Source organism: Pezoporus flaviventris, unplaced genomic scaffold (genome assembly GCF_033815535.1).
Source record: "Pezoporus flaviventris isolate CSIRO_AGI_PZ_B2104156 unplaced genomic scaffold, CSIRO_AGI_Pfla_v1 ptg000131l, whole genome shotgun sequence".
NCBI lineage: Eukaryota > Metazoa > Chordata > Aves > Psittaciformes > Psittacidae > Pezoporus > Pezoporus flaviventris.
The window spans coordinates 850,239-870,751 of NW_026892679.1; the positions used below are offsets into that span (position 1 = coordinate 850,239).

Consider the following 20,513-nt stretch of genomic DNA (forward strand, 5'->3'; position numbering starts at 1 on the left):
GAGCCTACAATCATGGTTGCTCATGCTGTAGGACCTCTTAAAGAAGGGGCTTTCTTTCCCTCTTTCCCTGCTCTAATGTGCTTCATAGAGGAACACTGTGCAAGTGTTCTTGAACCAAAAAACAGAGGGTTTAGTTGGAGAATTCTTGGGGTGGGCAGAGAAGAGGTTTGCAGAGACAATCATTCTCCACTTTCATCTTACAAAATCCTGTCTTGCTACATACTAAGAAGGTTGCTACTTCTGTATTTCTTCTATAAAGTACACTCTGATTTTAAGCTTTAGATGGAGGCAGCTTCAAAGAAGCCCTTAGTCACAAGCAGTGGTTGACTTGGATACACTCCTGATGAGGCTATATTGAAACAATTAAAACAATGTAGACTCCATTCTGATGAACACATAAGGCAATGCTGCCTCAGAACTGAAATTTTCCAAACTTCAGCTAAAATGAAATCATAATGCTAAACCAATGTGGTAGAACCAGAGAGAAACAACAACGGTGAATGAAATAAAGTCAAAACAAAAGAGAAAATCGGAAATAAAATGGCCAAATCCAGACCAAAATGGTCAACATGTGTTTTGAGTCAAGCAAAAAATGTTTTGCTGAAAGATTTGCCAAAATCAATACAGTTCCATGAAAAAAAAAAAATCAGTTTAAATATACCAGCATTTCTCAGCAAAAAAAAAGCATATTTATGTTTCAAACACTCAACCACCTCTATGTATGAAGTTCATCAAGATTAGTTTTGCTGCAGGAATGCAAGACAATATCTGTGTGCATTTTGATTAGTGCACTTCTGGAGTGGAATTTATTCTGTAGATGCTGTAGGATAAAATGCCCCATCCAAAGTCAGCTGAAGTCTGTGGCAAATTTCCCACAAACTGCAGTGGATTAGATCTGGTGAGACTAGGGGGTTGAAGGATGGAATTAAACACCCTATAGCTTTATGCAAGAACTATTGAATTGGTACCCATTAAAAATGAAATATTTTTTTCCTGATGTAATGTTTTATTCTCTTATAAATAAAAATAATTCTCCAGCAACAGTTGTTCTCTTTTCTTCTTCTACTTGCAAATATGTTAATATGGTGTGAGTTCTATATATGAACACTTGCAAATCTTTTTCTCTGATGATGGCCTCCAAGAACCCTCAAGTACTCATCATGTGTCAAACCTGAAACTTTTTCAAGTCCTACCAGATACGTTATTAGGGACCTCTCAGGAAAAATAAAAAAATGAAAAAATGCCTAGAAAATGTCTTGGAGGGCTGAGATGAAACACGCAGATAAAATGTTTCAGAAACCCAGAGCCATGTGGTTTCTCTAGAGTGAAAAACACTTGCAATCAACATGATGAAGGTTTTTTGTTTTTTTTTTTTAAACAAGATTTTTAGATTTAAAATCATGTATTATTAGTCTAGGCCAATTTTATTTTCATAAAGCCAAGGCACATGGTATAATGTAATTTCTTAGCCAAAACACTGCTGAAGTTAAAATCATGAACTTAACTGTACTGTTAAATGTTGTCCATGTTGGCTGTTTTATTGAAACTAGTGCACATCATTTTTAAGTTACCACTTCGATTACTTTTTTTTGTGTATTTTAATACATGTGATTCGTTCTTAGAAGTAAGCAAAATGTTCAAAATATTGATTGATAACTGCAATTTAAAATTAGTATTTTGAGGGTTTCTACCAAAGACACTTTTAATCATAGGATAGAAGACTCTAAGCAGTGTTGAAGGAAGAGATGTGCCTTTTCTTAAATATACAATTTGTCTTTGTAATGACTAAAACAGATGTCTGCTCTGCCACAAATCTATTGCTTCAGAGTATGAGCAAATTCAAGCACTGAACACATCCTTCCTGTGGCTGGGAGCCATTTGTTTTGGTGGCCTTACTCAGGGAGTATATTGTTACTCAGCACAAGTAAAAGTGGCAGACGCAGGTCTTTCATCACTGCCATTTCACTTCAGACTAAACATGCAGCATGTGGTCATTACCCTTTGAGCTGAGTCAATGGGAACTTCACTAGTTTTCACACAGGAGGCAGAAGAAATTTTACAGGGATACTGTAAAAAAACTGAGATCTACACATTAATATCTATTAAAAGGTTGGACATGATCTTAAAGTTCTTTTCCAACCTAGCTGATCCTGTGATCTGTGCTGCAAAAATGGAGCTACCTGGATAGCTGTCTTGATCCTGCCCTGTTTACAGAAGCAGGTTCAAGCCTATTTGTTTTTCCTTTACCTGACCCAAGATCTATAAATGAATGTAGCAATATCCTGTTTTAACTCTTTTCCAGCAACAAAAGCTTTTTTGCTGGTGTGACTGGGTATTCAGGTGAGGAGGGAAACACAACAATGTAATTAATCTGAAACACATAATGAGCTCAGACAGAGCTGTAAGTGCTGGATTGAAGTGGAAAGAGTCAAGGTCTTAGGGAGGATAGTTTTGCTGTGTGGCGTGATGGGAACCTCTGCGTAAAGGCTTGAAATCTTGTGTCAAGCTGAGAGCAGTCAGAGCTGGGGAATGGTGAACTTTATGTGGTGGACTACTGCACTGAAACTTTGAAATAGAGATAAAGGGAAGTTTGAAAGAAATTTCCAGACAAAAGTCTGCTGAAACAAGGACCTAAACACAAGCTTCCTGCTACACTGTGGAACCATTCTTTTCATTCTTTCCTCTCTTTCCCTTTTTCTGCCCCAAAAAAGGGGCTGTCTCCAAGGCTGCAATAGGAGTGACTCACTGAACAGCCGCTGCTTCAGGCAGCTGCTCAAGATGTGAAAGAGCAAGATGTTAGGCAGTAAGTCTCATTATTCACCACTTGCATAAATCATCTAGCAAAACCAATGAAGAATTACAGCTGGTTCCTGTGAGATCCCAAGCACCTTCTGAGAGAGAGAGAGAGAGAGAGAGAGCTTTCAGTAACTGCTGAAATACGCGTCAGACAGGCACCCTGATGTAGGGTACCAGGTTCAGCATTACACTCCTACATTTCCATACACAAAACCCAATGTCTCTGACAAAACTTGACTGACCTAGCTTGTGGAGTTTAATTAATTCTGATGTAATGTCGATTGCAATTAAAATTGCTGGAGAGTAGCCCACTCCCTACCAATCCGTGTTGTTTCTGTTTAGCCTTTTTTTGTTTTTCTTGTAAAAGGGCTGATAGTCATAGACTGTCTACTTCCTGGGCTCCAAACTGATGAAATATATATTCTCTGTGTATCAAGAGCAAGACACAAAAGGCAACAACCCAATACTTATCAAGGATGTTTTTAGAACAAATAGTATGTCACTAAAATTAGTTAAAATTAGTTAAATAAAACTTCCAGAAAGAACAATTTGAAAAGGGTGAAATTCACCCAAACAGAAAGTTGGAATTTGTCCTAACAAAAGAGTAGATTACAGGCAAAATGTACCGTCACTATTTCAGTCTTCTTAGAAGGACTGATTAATTTTGTCTCTATTAAAATCAATTTTACCCATGACAATGAAAACTGTTCATAAACTATTTGGGAGAGGCACAGAATGAGTGATATGACAAAACTCTGCTCTGCAAATTAGAGCGCAATTTGCACACACTCCTGAACTTTCCTAATCCCTGTTCCCTTGAAGTCCATTAGGACTACTTCCACATGCAAACTTTTGGAACGTCTTACCCACAAACAATAAAGGAAAAAAATATTCTTAATTTTAAGACATTGCAGAGTGTCTGAGAACAGCCAGACTGTAACCTTATACCAGATGCTGGGATTCGTTCTCAAAACAGTAAGGTTTGCTCATAAATGAGCCTTCAGTGCCCAAGCTGGAAAGTTCTGCAGCTGCAGTTGGTTCATCATCCACAGAAATGGGGACAGTACAAGCTGCACATTTCAAGTAGTTCTGACTTACAGTCATAGGACTGAGTCCAAAAAGCTAGATATTCATAGTTAAAAAACAAGTTCTGAACTTTTAACTCAACACAAGTAGCCTTTACATGTTAATGTCAGTTGTACTATTTGCAACCACAGGAATCTCCTTGAACAGAGATTCCTGCAGGAAAACTGCTGAGCAGTCCAGCCTCCCTGTGCTGGTGAGGAGGCTGCAAGTCTCAGGAAAGCAAGATTTTCAGCTGGGTAAAAGCACTCTGATGTCTTAGACGTGATGTACCTTCCAACAGTATCAGTGTCCTCTTGCACAAAGAACAGTCCCGTGATGGAGAGGAACTTAAAGAATAGAAGTAAGGTGATGGATCCTCTCTTAAGAGGCACAATTATCTGTGAGTTACACAGAAAGCGCATGTTGTTCATCATAAGATATATGGATGGGTTTCTGGAGGTGTAAGGAAAGAGTAAGTACTCATCATTAATGACAGAGAGAAATGTAGGAGGGATGTTCTGGAGAAGGCCAGGCAAATGAGACCAGGACCTCCACAGTGGTGGCCTATGAAGTGACCAGTTTGAGGAAGGTCTCAGAGACAGGCAGGGATCTGGAACACACGACACAATAGGGAAGAGAAACTCAGGTACACTAGAAGCTGGTGAACCTTTTGGGACAAAAAGAACTTATGCCAGGATAGGCTGCACCATAGTAACAGCAGAGCCAGGCTGCTGGCACTGCAGATGGAAGGGGTTACAGAGGAATATGTAACCAGAAAGCCAAAGGAAAGCTACAAGTGTGGAGGAGATGTGGCAATTTAGACCATTCACAGCACCAGCTGACTGACACGCACAACACTTGGTGAGTGAGAAGAGAATTTGCAACTGCTTTAGAACTTACAGCTGCTTTAGAATGCTAAAAATTATGATGGGACAAAATGCCTGGAATCCAGAGGTAGCCCTCAAATTACTAGTATCCCAGAGACCTAAAAACGACCATGCTTTTGTGCAGTCTGCAGACAGCCTCTCTTACTGCAATCACTGCAGACAGAATATCAAGTTATATGACAGTTGTTCACCTAGTCAAGTAGGACATTTCTTCTGTTCTTATGTTCATTGACATGATGCAAATATATCAGGGGCACCAAAATATGTAACATCCACAGACTCGGGGTGACTGTGGGTACAGTGTGAAACTCTGTGTAAAAACATTACCCAGGCTGAACTCTTACCTTAAAATTTGCCTATCTTTAACTGCCAGTATTATTTTAAAACATTTTTTTAGTTGGACTTTTCCTTTTTTTTGTAAAACCATAGCGATAATATTTTTTTTTTTTTTGAAAACTCATGCTCTCTGCAAGGACTGGAACAAAATACATATTAAAGGAAACACTTTTGAGGGTTAGAATGATGAGTGTAGTGAAAATTATAACTAAGAAAAAAAAGCTTACGTTCATAGCAGTAGGCATCAAACTTGCTATCTGGATAAGGAAAGCCTGTTTGGTTCTCATAGCGATACAGGGTTCTCACCCCAAGTAAACCTCCACCACACTGGGGCCTTGCCACTGAGGCTGGGTAACGAACGCTGCCATCCGCCAGCCAGCCATAGTTACACTGGTCGAAGCCGTTTCTCCAGGCCACATACAGGTTCCCAACAGAAGCAAGAACACCGTCTCTTTTCCGACACAGCTCTTTAGCTTCCTCAAAGGTGAGCTTCTCAGGGGCTGAGACATGAACCACTTCATCTAGAGGAACAAAACACAGAAAACAAAGACTGAGTATCACATTTCACCATTAAGTCCTTCTTTAAGTCAACATCCTGCATGTTTTTTCCAAAATTTGCTTGAATATTTTTTTAAATAATAATAAAAAAAAATTGGCTAATCAAATTTCCCAGGTTTAAATATAAACATCAATATACTACAAAGCATGAGCATTTATATGCAAAATTAATACCATGAAGTGTATGTGGTTGGAGTTTGAGTCCCTTTCTCAGTCTCTAGGCAGAGAAAACAGCAGCCTTTAAGCTCCTCTGTGACCTCTGTAGGAGCAGACTACAACTCAACTGCACAAATTGAATCCAGTCCAACAGAATTTACTCTCAGTAAAACAAATCTTTTACATCTGCAAGCTTCTTACCTGACCCCTTTAGTCATCACGAGAATGTCACTTGAGACACACAGTAAGTTTTACTTACCGGCTGCTTCACAGCAGCATCAAATGTCATATTTCCATCAGTTCTCGTCTTGCCCCATGGGGAAACAAAGGTGAGGGAGTGCTACAGACATGTCATATCCCCTTTTTTTTTTGTGTGGAAAAGCCCCTTTTGTGTGACAAAGCCGAATTAGCCTAAAATGTTGGAAGTATAGTTTAGTTTCCATGGAATAACAATTTGTAAATAATAGCCTTCTGGTGGGAAAGTGAAACAAAACAAATAGCACATCTAATATTTTACTTCCAAGCTAAATCACCATTATACAGTCAGCTTGGTTGCCTCATTCACCCGAACACTATAACAAAATCAAAGCTCTAATGTTCAAGTCCTGGGAATGAAACTATAAACTGATTTCGTTCTAGTTTTTGCTCAGATAAAACCGATGAAACCTAAAATCAACAAGTTCAGCTGTAGAAAACAGTGCAAATTCAAAATATGTTACAAAAGAGTAATTCTCTTCCCCAGCTACACTAGGTCAGAACACAACAGTCACTGTTGCAGGAAAGCGCTGCTTATTGACATGGGACATACAGAGCAATTTTTTCATCAGCTGATCTGAATTCTGCCTCCAAAAGGAACTTGTGCATAACTTCATTAAAATTAGGTGTATCAATTCCTCAGAGCTGTCATTGCACTCTGTTAAAGCAACTCAGTGAACAATTATGTCTTACTGTAAGACTTCAAAACCCAGTGTTCAATCACTACTTGTGTAAGAGAGGTCACTTTGCAGAGAATTACTTACTCAAATTGCAAAGGAGTATTTCTATATGAAAATCTGCCTTAAGTTTCCCTTGGAATGTGCCCTATGTGCAATATAATACTGAACATTTAAAATATGGGTGGCGTATCTTTCTTTGTATTGAATCTATTTTACTGACCCAGTGTCTATTTAGCTCATTCTTAGAGCCACCTGCTGTGATATTCATACCATCTTTACCAAAGATGTTTTGGGTGTTTTTTTTTTACCAGAAAAACTAAATGATCAAAGCCACATGTGTTTAAGGAAAAGTGCATGCTAGCCAATAAAATCCACTAAGTGAAGTCCAAATTCACAATTTTTGCCACCTGTTTGGTATATTAAAGGTTTCGTGATGATATATTCACAAAGAAGTCAAAAAAGTGCCAGAGCAGCATCTTATACCAAGTAAATACTAATTTATTTCAGGAATGATGGTGATAAAATAGAGGGTAAAAAGGTATTAAAACATAGTAGCTTGCAGTTGTTTTATTAAAGAATGTTTTTCTATGATTCCAGAATTCTTATTTTAAAAATATCCAGTAAAGTGCAAAAATCAGACTTCAAATAGCAGCCATTTATTCTAGAAGATATGACTCCAAGGTTCATCTCTCCAGTCTGTAAATACATTAAAATTCTGCATCGAGTGTACACTTAATATGCATAATAACTGTTGGAATGAAATATGAAAAATAAAACTAAGAACTTCAGGAAAAATCATACAATGCAGCTCAGGTTCTGCTGAGCTCTCTCATGGACTCAACCTCAAAACAGACAGAGGCTTTCAAGAGGCCACGGAAGAAGAATTTTTACCCCAATCTTGACTTCCAGTATTTTGATTGATGTAGCTGAAACATCCTGAAGTACTTTTGAAGTACCTGAGAGACCCCTGCACAGAAACTTCCCCCCCCCCCCCCAAAAAAATTAAGGGTGAAGTTAAGAGAATCCATACAGTCTCTAAAAGTTAACTGCTACTTTTGGAAGTACAGTGAGTTCCATATTTAGCAGAAGAACTCACCCTATCACACTCTTACAATGTCTTTATGATGATATCTGAAAGCACTCTAATTTCCCAGCCAAAACACTGGGAACAAGGAAATTAAGAGAGAAATGACACAGCCACCAACACCGAAGCAGGACAGATTCAGTTTTGTGTGTGTTAAAAGCCATGTGCAATGTTTTTATAGATGGAGCACATTCCAAATAACTTAGCAATATTATGCAGGCAAACCTCAGGGCCTAGACCAGCAGATTAAGAGAAACTAGTCCTACAGTATCAGAGGATGAAATGAAGACCATAACTTCATTAGACTACAGACAACAATGTAATGTATATTATTGCTGGCTCCTTTTTAGAATCAGACTTCACGTTGATCATCCAGCCTTAGTGGTCAGAGCACTTGAAGAATCTCCAGGAAATTCCTGTTATATGTGCTTGTTGTGCTTGGTTAAAACAAACGCCTGATGAAAGCCATGCTTTTTCCCTCTCTTTGAAATATACCATCACGCCAGATGAAGAAGCCAGGGTTTTTTTCTTGAAGACGAAAGCTCATTCATTACAACCCCCAAGGAAAACTCTTAAGATCTACTGGTTTTATCAACTGGTTTTATAGCAAGCTTCATCCCTTTGAAGGTTAATTCACTTTTTGTCTCTCATCAGGAGACTCCTCACTGAGCTGGGCATGTTTGTAGATGTGAATTTCATGAATCACACATCTTAAAAGAAAGCACAGAAATAAGGGCAGGCTATACCCATAGCCGGGGATCACTACTCAACATGCATGGACTAGGGTAGAAGTAGTGAATCTACATGTAAGTCCTCCAGCACAGAACTCATCAGTAATTTCTTTTTCCATAAATGAAACCACAATTAAAGGTTTGCTGAGCTGCTGCTTCCTAGAGGAGATCTTTGAGCCTGACTATGCGGGACTCTCTTCCCAAAGAAGAGCATCGTCTCCTCGGCTTCACATCATATCACCCATCATGCCAAGGACAATAAAATAAGCTACAAGTCCATAAAAATAGCTTTACAGATGTCTGAAGGATTCTCTTAAACTGTAGAGAAGAGATAACCTGTGGGTCTCTTACTGAATGCTTTTAGCACATCTCTTAACATACCAGCTGCTGTAGATGGTGGCTAGTCAACCACCCATGAAATGTCCTTACCAGTCCCTGTGAGGGAATGATGTATACTAAGGAGATACATTTATTCGGTTGTAATATTTTTAGTCTTTTCACCCATTTTGCATTTCGAGAGCTAAAGGAGCCTTCATTACCACTGCTCCATCCATAACTTGGTGCTCTCAAGCTTTAACTTGAGCTTGGGTGCACAGATTCTACACTACCTTCAGGGCCAACTAAAGAAAGATGTAAAAATATCCAAGGATATATTAAATACACAAAAAGGTAATTGTTCCCATAGATGGAAATGCTTGACTTCAACAGTTTTAAAGAAAAACAGTACAAAAATGCTCCAGTAACATTCCATCTTCTGTTCTCGGTGGTGTTCTTGTTTGGGGAGAAGAAACATCATTCCTCACAAAGAATTTGGCAGCTCTCTTTTTTTGAGCACAATGGGTCTGTGGTGAACTCCAGACCTGTTCACTAATTATTCTGAGAGGTGGTGGAACCCACCAAGCTCAGCAAGCAATGATGCACTTATGGAGATGCTAGAGCTCCAGGGTTCCATGACTACAGTTGCAAGTCAGGTATGTAAGATGGCTAGAAGTGGGAAAATATCTTTTCTGATGTTATATGGAACATTCTAATGACATTTCCCCACCTGCAGCTGTAGCCTGGGGTTACTGCTCCTCATAAACATCTGGTCATGGCCAGATGGTTGGTAGCTCAAAGTTCAAACAGTCATGACACTCTGTCATCATTACTTTCTTCAGAAACATAGAATCTGTCCAAACCTTAATTTCTAGGATATGATCAAGTGTTCAAGGAAGCAAGAATACTATCAATGCTTTGGAAACTAAAATGTTTACTCTTGCACACTGAGGACCACATGTCCCAGGATTTTCCATTTAATTCTCTCTTTCTCTCTTTGGTCAAAAGGCCCACACAAAGAGGGAGCAGCAGCCACCAACAGGACTACTAGACTGCTTGTACAACAACAAGGAAAGAGATACTACTCCACAAGCATGTGTGGAGAGGATCTATCCCTCCACTGAGATGGAGACCACTACTCTTGTCTTGAATACTCTGGAAAAAAACACACAGATACATTTTGTCCAAGACAGACCTGAAAAGTTTCATTTGTCTTCAGCATAGTCAGACCTTCATATAATTATCCTGCTTATTAATACAACTCATTCTCCAGTCTCCACCCTTTCCAAACTTCACAAACAAAATGTCTTGTCCCAGCTGCAGTTCTCTTCCTCCATCCTGCTGCTGTTAAGGGCTGGTTCTCTGACACACCAGATTAATAAAAAGGTATCCTTAACAAAGTCAGAACTTACTGTGAAGAACTCTCCAGGACTGGAAAACCACAAAGACCTAAGCAGCTAGGTTCAACTTTAAAGCAGAAGGCTAGATAAGCTGAAGTTTTTTTCTTACACGTTAGAACAAGTTAGTTGATTACTTTTGATTCACATCAGTAATGCTGTAGTTAAACTCTCCTGAATGTCTTAGATCTATTCTATGCAAAACCATAGGCTGAACAGGAATTTACTGCATTTAACAAGACTTTTCCCACAGGCTTGCTTTCAAGCATGAAGAATTGCATGGCAACTGCTGCACCCTTGGAGAGCTCTGCTGTAGTTGCAAAGTGTCACTGGCTTTCACTTATACAGAGGATGAAATAAACTTCACATCCTATATGATTCTTTTTTTTTTTTTTTGTGCTTTACTCTTACAAAACTCCTTTAGATGTCAGGATTTTCAGATCTTCCCAAAGATGAGCTTTATTATGCTGTGATCTCAAATACGATGTCAAGCTTGATAACCACTATGGTATTATTTCATTTTTTGTTTCCTCTGTCTGGGCTCTGTACCCCTCTTGAGAACTTTTGGGTCCACAACCCTGCATTAGGTCACACAATTCAAGGCTAGAGAAGTACCCAGTATAAGACAATGCAAAGGCTGTGACTCTACCGCAGGCCTTGAACTAGAAATTAAAGAAAAGACCCTTTTTTTCTGTGTTTCTCTTTTAAAATCTAACTCTTGCTCTAGGATCAGAATGGGCTGTGAAGATCTTTACCTGCCCACAACACAGAATAAACTTCTCACCTGAAGCCATATTTTAGACTATTAATTCATTAATAATCATTCTCATAGAAATTTCCATAATAGCAAAGCTGCATAAGACTGGCTGGAAAGTATTTAAAGGACATATGGTTTTGGTTTTTTCTTTTTTTTCTCTGCACTCACTGTGGGGGGGAAATGGTGCATGGAAGGGAGACTGTATAATCTTCCCCACAGCCACCCCAAAATAACTTTCTTATTTCCCATCTGCATATTACATATGCTTGCTCGACATATATGGCTTCTAACTGGCTTTGGCCAGAAGGCAATACTACATGGAGCAGTCTGTGTTTTGGCTTTGCACCGCACACTCACAGTCCCTCACTTCATCAGTGGGCTTTGGCGAGTGGATCTCACTTTGACACCACAGCATTGTCAAATCAATCACATGCACGCTAATCTGAAGACAGAATCCATCCCCATCACCCATTTAGATTCAAGGGATTATTCCACACAAGACACTGGTTCAGACACTGCATCAGCTGGAGGTGTCAAGAGAATCTCAGAGTCGTACTCAAATCGCTTTACATTAAACTCTCTATTAGTAAATAACTTTCCACAGTTAAACCTATCCTAAATGTTTTTGTTAATGCTTGGTACAGTGATATATGTGATATATGTGATGAAATGTGAGGAATGTAAATCAGTTTGTAATAAGAGAACATGCCCAGTACCTGTTTAATGATATTTTGACTCCAGAATCTTATAAGGAGCTCAAAAATTTTAAATCATTCCCATAATTATTCTTCTATGTGTTTTACAAAAACTCAGAATATTTAACTTATAATGGTAAGAGCCTAGACAACTGGTTTTAATTTAAGCTAATAATTTTTGTTTCAAGGAGAGCTCCATGTCTCTGTCTAACTTTGTGATTTCATACAGCCAGAAAGGAAGAAAACTGAAATGGTGCTGCTCCTACAAATCCTCAGCACAAGTACCCACATTAGTACTGTAAATTCAGTACACATTCCCTTAAAAATGTATTGCAAGAATTCCTACCACCAATCTATGTCCTTCTGGGGTAACACAGTAATAATGGCCAACGGGCCAAAAACTGTTCTCTGACTTCCATGATGATATTCTCATTATGGCCCAGATTTTGATATCATTAATCAAGCACCATCTTATTCCATGAATAGTCATCCCACCAACACAGGCTCTCCAAATAAGGTCCTGTTTAGTGCAAGTCTAGATTTGGCATCGAATCAGAATAGGCTATGCAGATATGAACTTTCAAATTCATATGGAAAAAAGTCATGCTTAAGCACATTTCTACAGTGTATTATGTACCATGAATGTCATTTGTTGTTAAAGTAATGTTGACAGCTCTCATTACAAGAGAAACATATCTTGCAGAATCAGCCTTTGGTGGACAGGGGCAATCAGAAATTTGGCATTCAATTCAATATTGAACTGCAAGTCTTCTACCAATGTGTGAACGTGTTACAGTGCAGCAAACAAAACACAGGATCTAGTTTACTGCAGTGTTCATTTTCCAATAACTTCCATTAACATTTTATCTAATTTTCTGTCTTCTGTGGATGAGTGGTTCCAAAGTGTAATCTCATTGATCCTATGCAACTTCAAACAAGCTCTGTATTTGAAGCTAACCTTTGTTGTCACAGAAACTGCTTCTGTTATATAGACAAAGCCAACCTAGCTCCTTAGACCCATCTTAAAAATGATATCTGGCTCATAGGCTCAGGTTTCTGTGAAGGCACTGAAGAATAATTTATCCTGCACTCTATCATGATGTTGTTCTGTGTCTTCCTAGCATGCGTCTGTTTCTCTTCATCAAACAGAATAAATTAACATCTCTGCATGTCAGTATAACATGCCTATATTCTGTATCTATAAAACCATAACTCCTTCTGGCTTTAAGAAGTAATTTTCAGACACCAGCTCATTTGAAAATTTCTGAGAAAATAGGGAAAAGGAAAAAAAAAAAGAATAAAGAGGAGAGGGGAGCATCTTTGGATAGCTGTTATAATTGCCTGACACTAAAACTGATCAATATAACAAGAAAAAAAATCCCCATACAGTAGGTTAAGTCTGTAGAGCTAATTAGCAACTACCTTGTTCACTGCAGTCACCTCTTCACAGCACATACGAGAACTTCTTACTACGTAAATAGCTTAAGGATGAGTTATCCTATGTGCTCAGTGTTCACCTGACCCTACTTTCTTGAAGCCAATTGTAAATGTAAAAAGAATTCTCCTCTCTTCTCAGATTCAGCTTACGACCACAGTAAAGTACTTCTAGTAGCAATGCCATTTTCTATTAACATAAGAAAACATGCAGCCATCATTTATCACATTGTTTCGTTTCACACCCTCTTCAAAGAAAAAAAGACTGCAGTAGGTGCCAAGCCTAAGATGGAGTGCTATTTCCCAAATATGGAAGATTCTAGAGCATTTTTATAAATGCATATTCTGAGAATTATTTGGAAAAAGGTTTTTTATCCTTTTGCCTTTGGGAAGGACAGCAGTGAAGCTCACAGGCATCTTTGACTCCTGCAGAGTTTCCATCCTGAACCTGTACCTATCTCTATGAGCATCCTGTTACCATACAAAGGTAGCTTGGAGAGTTTCAATGGATCCAAAGGTGAAGTAGTCAGTCAGTCTTCATGCCAGACCTACAACCTCTTTTAAGGTGCCCCTAAAGTACAGGCTAAAACTGGGCATTTGCTTTAATTATTTCTCCAGAAGAAACTACTGTGCAAGGAAGAAAGTAAAATAAACATGCTTATTGCTACCAGGTCTGATAGACCAAATATCCCCAATATTCTATGCTATCTTGTATTTTTTAAATGCTGAAGATTTCATATCCAAGCAGTTCACATTACCACAGTCCAGCTGACAGGCCACAAAGACATGCATATGTTTAAACATATTACACAATAATAGAATCATAGAGTGGCTAGGATTGGAAAGGACCTTAAGATCATCTAGTTCCACCCTCCTGCCATGGACAGGGATGTCACCCATAATAATAAGACAGAAACATATATCTATCCAAAAGAGAAAGCCAGCTCATAAATCTTGGTAATGAAATTTTGTAAGAAAGAAGAATCAATCAATGTTCATGAGAAACAAACATGATGCATGTGCATCTTCACCAAAGATGACTGCACAGTAGCTGCAATCTCTTTGAACCTCATGGTCTGGCTGCAGGCTGCTCTGAGCACAGAACATGAGCGTCAGTGTGACAAAGGCTTCAGTTTTGACTTTTATTAATTTTTATTTTCAAAAGCTCAGTGAGAACCTGAGAAACCGATGGCTCACAAGCATCCAGGGTAAGCTTCTTCATATCTTGTCCATATAGTTACACTTCTCTGTTCTTAAGAGGGAAAGGAGCAAGCCATTGTCTTCATCCAGGAATGATACAGATTAGTCAAAACTTCTTTTAGTAAGCTAGGAAAAGACCCAAACTGAATTCAAGAGCCCTGATTCAGAGATGATTCAGAATTGAATTCCATCAGGGATTGATATTATGAGCTCAAGGTTCAGAGCAGGTGTGCTGCTCACTGACAGATGTAGCTAGAACATAAATATATTTAAGAAAATTTTGAGCACTAACAAAATTCTGTCACTTAATTTTCAGAATTCCCAAGCTTATATGTTTTTTGAGTCTTTGCAAGACTTTTATGGCTTTGTTTTATAACTCTCCAAGGTGAGCATAGACTGGGGCAGATTCTCAGAGATCAAGTGAAAAAAGTTTACTGATTTTAGTGACTAAAGTCTCTCTGAGTCATTAGCAGGAGAAAACTTTACATGATCTGAGTTATTTCTGCTCTAAGAGAATACAAAATAAGCACCTTAATTTTGCAATTGTTCCTTACAAATATGTATACATACAAAGAGGCAGGCTTGCTCAGAGCCATGATTGGTTTATTGTTCTGCTAACTTCAAGAGCATTAAACTAAGTGCATATCAGTCAAAGATCAGCCCAAAAGAATAGGAAAATTATTTTAGAAACATTATTATTATTAGGGACATTATTTTAGAAAAGAACAGTAAATTTGGTATGAAATAAAATCTTCAAGACAGAAGCAGTGTCACACACTCAGACCACAGTGTCAAATGGGTAAATGGAGAAAAAGAAAAAAAAAAAGGATATGGCACAGGAAAAGCTATTTGTACATTTATATTTAAAATTTATATAAAATACATATAAATATGTATTTTAAGTATACATATTGGACTAGTTACAGTAATATCTAAGCATAAGGGTTTCTGGTGTCTGGAACATCTCTATAAGCTCACTGAAAGGTACATTTAAATTCAATTCCTGAAGAGAATAAGAAACAATTACAACATCACACCTGTGATACAGAGATTTGTGTATGCTAGAATTGCCCAATCACAGAAAATAGTACTATATGTTTCTTCTTACCATCAAACTGATCATAGAGTCTAACCATGGATCACAAGGTACTGTGGTTCACAAAATGATCCATGATTCAAGATCATCATGTGGCAGAATCATAATCATTCTGCTGCATTAGAGCCATCTAACAAGCAGCTTTTGCAAAGAGTAACTAAAGAAGATCCAGATTCTTCAATGGAAAGTTCTTGCTTAATTGTTTCTTTTTAATGTTGAGATGCTTCCTTTTTAATTAAATATTATTAAATTTGGATTGCAATTTAATATCTAATTTTATGCCATGGACATATAAAAATTTAATTGCATACTTTATGAGTTATAATACAGTTAGCACAAGTACTATATCCATCTTGATATGTATATCTTGATATGTATATACTATATATATCTTGATACATATATATAGTTTCTCAAACTTTAAATGTGTTTCTTTGAAAAAGCTTTCATAACATTCAAAAAACAAGATGCTTCAATAGAAACTTTTGTGAGATCTACTGCACTAACTAGAGCAGCTTTAAACCTTTTTGTAGACTCAACATTGGCCTTTGATCAAAGCCTGCTAGACCACAAATTATATGTTCACTTCATTCAGCGATTCCCTTCAGATTCAAAACAGCCAAAACTTATTTTACACTTTCTTTGCCTTTCCACATCAGAATCTCTAGTCATTTTTAAATTTTGTAGTGTGTAGTAAATATGGGCCTATCTTACCTTCCATGCGTTCAACGTAGCAGTACACATCATAAGTTTCATTAGGAAAACGGCGGCCATATGTTCTGACTCCTTTCTTTCCCATTTTATCTCCAAAGCAGCCAATTCTTGGATGTCTAATTGGGTACCTGAAATGCAACATGCTCATATTTGTTATAATTCAGCATCTTAAGTCTGTACAGGCTAAGCATATTAATTTTGAGAAACTGTGTCAAGTGGCCTTTTAAATGTCTCACCTAACAGTTTGGTCAGACAACCAGCCAGCATCACATTGCTCAAATCCATCTTCGTAGGCTGCTTTCAGCTGTTCTGGGCTTGCTATGACAGCACCATTGTCCAGACAAGTCTGCTGAGCTTGTGTAAAATTCAGAGTATACCTGCTGGTTGCTGCACGATAGTGAAATACAACACCTGAAAAGGCAAAACCCTTACGTTAGGGACACATTTTGCATTGTTTCTGCAACTATCATCATACTGTAACTTTACCTAGGTATTCTTACAATGCTGAAAAAAGATGGATAGAATAAAAACAGCAAAAGGCTAAGAGATATGTTACCATATAAGTGATGTCCTTCCCTCTAGTGGCTGCTACCAGTAACTCTATAATACCTTATGCTATTAATAGTGAAATTATATTCACTGTATACGTACAAAAAAAGGTTATTAAACTATACATGTATTTTCACTCCTGTGTTACATAAAATGGTGATTAAAAGGGAGAATAAATGCTAAAATCTGTCAATGTCATCACACAGTTACCCAGACACCTCCAGTTCCAAGTGCTGGTCAGCTAATTGCACTGCAGGCTGTTTATGCCAACAGTGCTACCTGACACGTTGGCTTATTGGCTTATATGACACATCCAACTGTGAGTCAAACTGTGTGACCCAAGAAGACTAAGCACATCTAGACTTCAGAAAAAGTGAGCTTAAAAATAGGCTTTCCAAAGCAGTCAGCTGCTGTAACGGCACGCAGGAGTGCCAACATGGAAGGTGGGATCCCTGAGTGCTTGCGGTCTGCTAGCTGCACTGAGACATGCAACCAACCTGAACACCAAAACAATTATACTTTTTGATGCCGATTTGTTAATAGATGATGTCCCAGATGCCTGCTCCTATGCTTCAAAGCCTACTACAAATATAACATTTATAAATACATGGCTGTTCTTGGTCCATTTTTCACAGTTGTCTTTTCCTGCAAACACTACAAACAACATAGACAAAACAAAGTTTGTTTTTATCTGGGACCTTTCTGGTTCTGGAAAGAATCTTGACAATTTCAGAAGTTACTTGAGCACATCAGACATTTGGAGCTTGAGGCCTAGAGTTAAGATGGTTTTAGTTAAGACAGGATCTGCAAGATGGTTTTAGGTAAGACAGGATCTGCCTTGAAGCTACATTCTGTTTTCTATCTACATATAATTCCCACTGAATTTAGCAACAGCTGCACATGCATACCCAAAACCATAAAGGGCACAGACTCCTAAGTGGCAAAAACCAGATATTCCACCTGGCAAAATCACTCTTCTATTGTGTCTTTTAAAGTTTAGCACCAAAAGGATGCCCCTTGATCTCTAAAAAAAAAAAAATTCAACCTCATTTATTGTACTTTTAATGCTTCAGAAACATTGCAGCACCATAAAACATTACAGAACGTAATGCCGCTGCACAGAATGTCTATAAAGCAAGAAAATAAACCATAAAATGTTCATTTTCTCTGCTGATTTTATTGGAGTACTTAATGATGAGGAAATAACATACCGTAATACAGCTTGGGAAAATGGTGGCAACAAATCCTTGTTATTAGAATGTCATTGAAAGATGGAAGAAGTCTGCTAATTTACAAGTAAACAGAAATACAGGTAACAATAAAATGTTGATTCAAGGGCTTCCAACATAATTATAAATACTTTTTCTCATGCAGACAAATTCAGTCAAGTTTTGCCAACTGTCAAAGGTCTGGATATGGCCAATAAATTGAAAATACATATTTTTGTTCTTGTCATGATTCACTAAGAAAGTTTCTGAAATTAGAATTGAATACATTATCTGAAAACTAATCACAGGTAGACCTCAATTGTCATCTGTTTTATCAAATCTACTGGAAGAGAAACAGGCAGTGGAAGAGGAAACACTGGGATTCCCCATATTTCCTTATTTACTATGGAGTCATGCAGCAGCTGCAGCCTCTAACTGGAAGCTTACAGACCACTAATGTCCCCATAAAACGACTTTTCAGACCACTGACAGAACCCATTACAAGCGGTACTTCTTCAAAGAACAGTGTAATTTTAGCTTCAAAAGGACCCAACTATTGTTTAGCAAAAGTGACAAGTGAAGAATGCACCCTGAAAAAATTATGATTATGTTAAATATAGCTAAATTAAAGATACCAGGTGCCTGAAATTCAGTCATCAAGATTGTTAGATTGCTAGTTTAGTTCATTTTATTATTTGGCCAAGGTCCCGTGACACTGTTCCGAACAATCTGCAGGCAGAATTCAGGAGCAAGCAAAGACCAGGATCAGCTTCCAGTGGGCATCTTAACGTGTGCTGCTTCCAGTGGGCATCTTCAGGTGTGCTGGAAGGCAAACGAGCATAACAGCATGGAGGGGGCCACACTGCTTCAGACAGCATCAGTGTCAAAGCACAGCCTCAAGCACGTGTTCTTGTTAATGTGGACTATCTGTACCAGGCTGGATTGAAAGGGAGTATCAGAGAGACAGCTTTACCTAGCTCCTATATCCTTGCACTTTCTCTGTTACAAGGCATCCCGCATTGTCTGGTTAGGACAAATTTACATATCACTTACACTGGATTAAGAAGTGCAAAACTTTATTTTTATATATATATATATATATATATATTTATTTATATGGGTTATGTGTGCTTACGCACATATTTTGGCTTTGTGTGCCCTAAATAACACAGTACTTGACCACATGTCCAACAGGCCTGTTGGACACATATGTTGGACATGTGGCACGTGTTGGACATATACAGAATTTAGTAACATTGGTTGATACCATTAGCAAGTTACCTGCTGGTATAAATGAGCATTATTATTTTCAGTGGTACAGTAGTGCATTAGTTCAGGTGACCTGCTTGGTGTTCTGGGTCCAGAAATAAGAAATGGGCAAAGTTTACAGGGCTTACAACAGAAGCGGATAAAACATCTACCCTGAATTATAAGTATGAACCTATAATAATAATCACAAGCTGGGCATCCGGCTTTACTACATGTTATTGTTGAAAATATGCAAACATCTTAAACATTTTTTGGTAACATTGGTGTTTCTGTAGTGTACAATATTTAGCACTAACTCAGGGTCAAATCCTCAAGTATGTGAAGCAATTTGTTGATTTCATTTGTGGTTTTAATCTTAATTAAAATGCATTTTACATTACCTTATTTGCCTCTTTTTTTGCTGATTTTTTTGTTGTTGTTGTGAGACTGCTTACCTGAAGTTCTATGGCTCCAACTGGGCACAAGAGCAGAGTTTCTCAGTACAACCACAAAAAGTTTAATTAACTTAATAGGAGATGGCAACATATTTCTCTGAACTTGTATTTTTTGTAAAGCTTCCTACTACTTTAATATATAAGTGCATTCTCCACAAACAACTATCTCACCTCTCACTTCTTCGATGTTGGAAACAACCACTGCCCTTCCTAGCTGGTGTATGTTTGGTATCCCTGTGATACCTCAGTAAGGCAAGATTAAAGGGTTAATGTCACTGGCAATTTAAAGTAGCTTTTGCAGTGCTGAGAATAGCCTTTGGTCATTTGTAAATCCTGGAAAGGAACTTGGAGAATGCTTTGTTCTCCTCACTCTGATCCAGAAGGTAAACTTCACTTATTCTTAAGAGCTGAAGGCTTTTCCATTTCCAGTGAGGAGCTAATGGACATAAAAGAGTCTACAAGATGAATGAGAAGGAGGACATCAGTATGCATATAAGCCTGTGCAACAGCTGCAATAATTAGAAGACCCCCTGGGGCTAAGAAGATTAAAGTGCAGGACTTTCATTGTTTCAGTTAGACAGAGAGAGAGGGGCAAAATCCATTGTCCAAGTTTTTGCACTTTAAAACATTTGTAAAAGCTTTTTTTCCCCCTTTTGTCTATTTCCTCTCTGAATGAAAAGGCAAGAAAGGAGCTGTCCTAGGAACAAATAAAGCAACTGGAAAACAGACTACAGCCTTATTATAATGTTGTCTCTGAACATCTGGCAAACAAAGTCAGTGTAATTACAGGAAGAAGTAACACCTCTTCAAGAAATAGCACTCACAGAAAAGTAATTTGTAGCATCCAAAATTCACTTCTGTCAGAGCAAAAGAGACTGTCTTTTAATCATTTATCTT

At 38.0% G+C, this 20,513-nt stretch overlaps 1 protein-coding gene across 3 annotated transcripts in view; it reads right to left on the reverse strand.

The window, feature by feature from the left end:
• VCAN (versican) overlaps positions 1-20,513 on the reverse strand; it is a 107,106-nt gene that overhangs the window by 62,318 nt on the left and 24,275 nt on the right. For all 3 annotated transcript variants that reach the window (XM_061478714.1, XM_061478713.1, XM_061478715.1), the window contains exons 4-6: positions 16,393-16,567; positions 16,157-16,284; positions 5,312-5,605 (exon numbers count right to left, since the gene is read on the reverse strand). In XM_061478714.1, the coding sequence (XP_061334698.1) occupies positions 5,312-5,605; positions 16,157-16,284; positions 16,393-16,567 (597 nt within the window). The remainder of the gene's footprint in view (positions 1-5,311; positions 5,606-16,156; positions 16,285-16,392; positions 16,568-20,513) is intronic.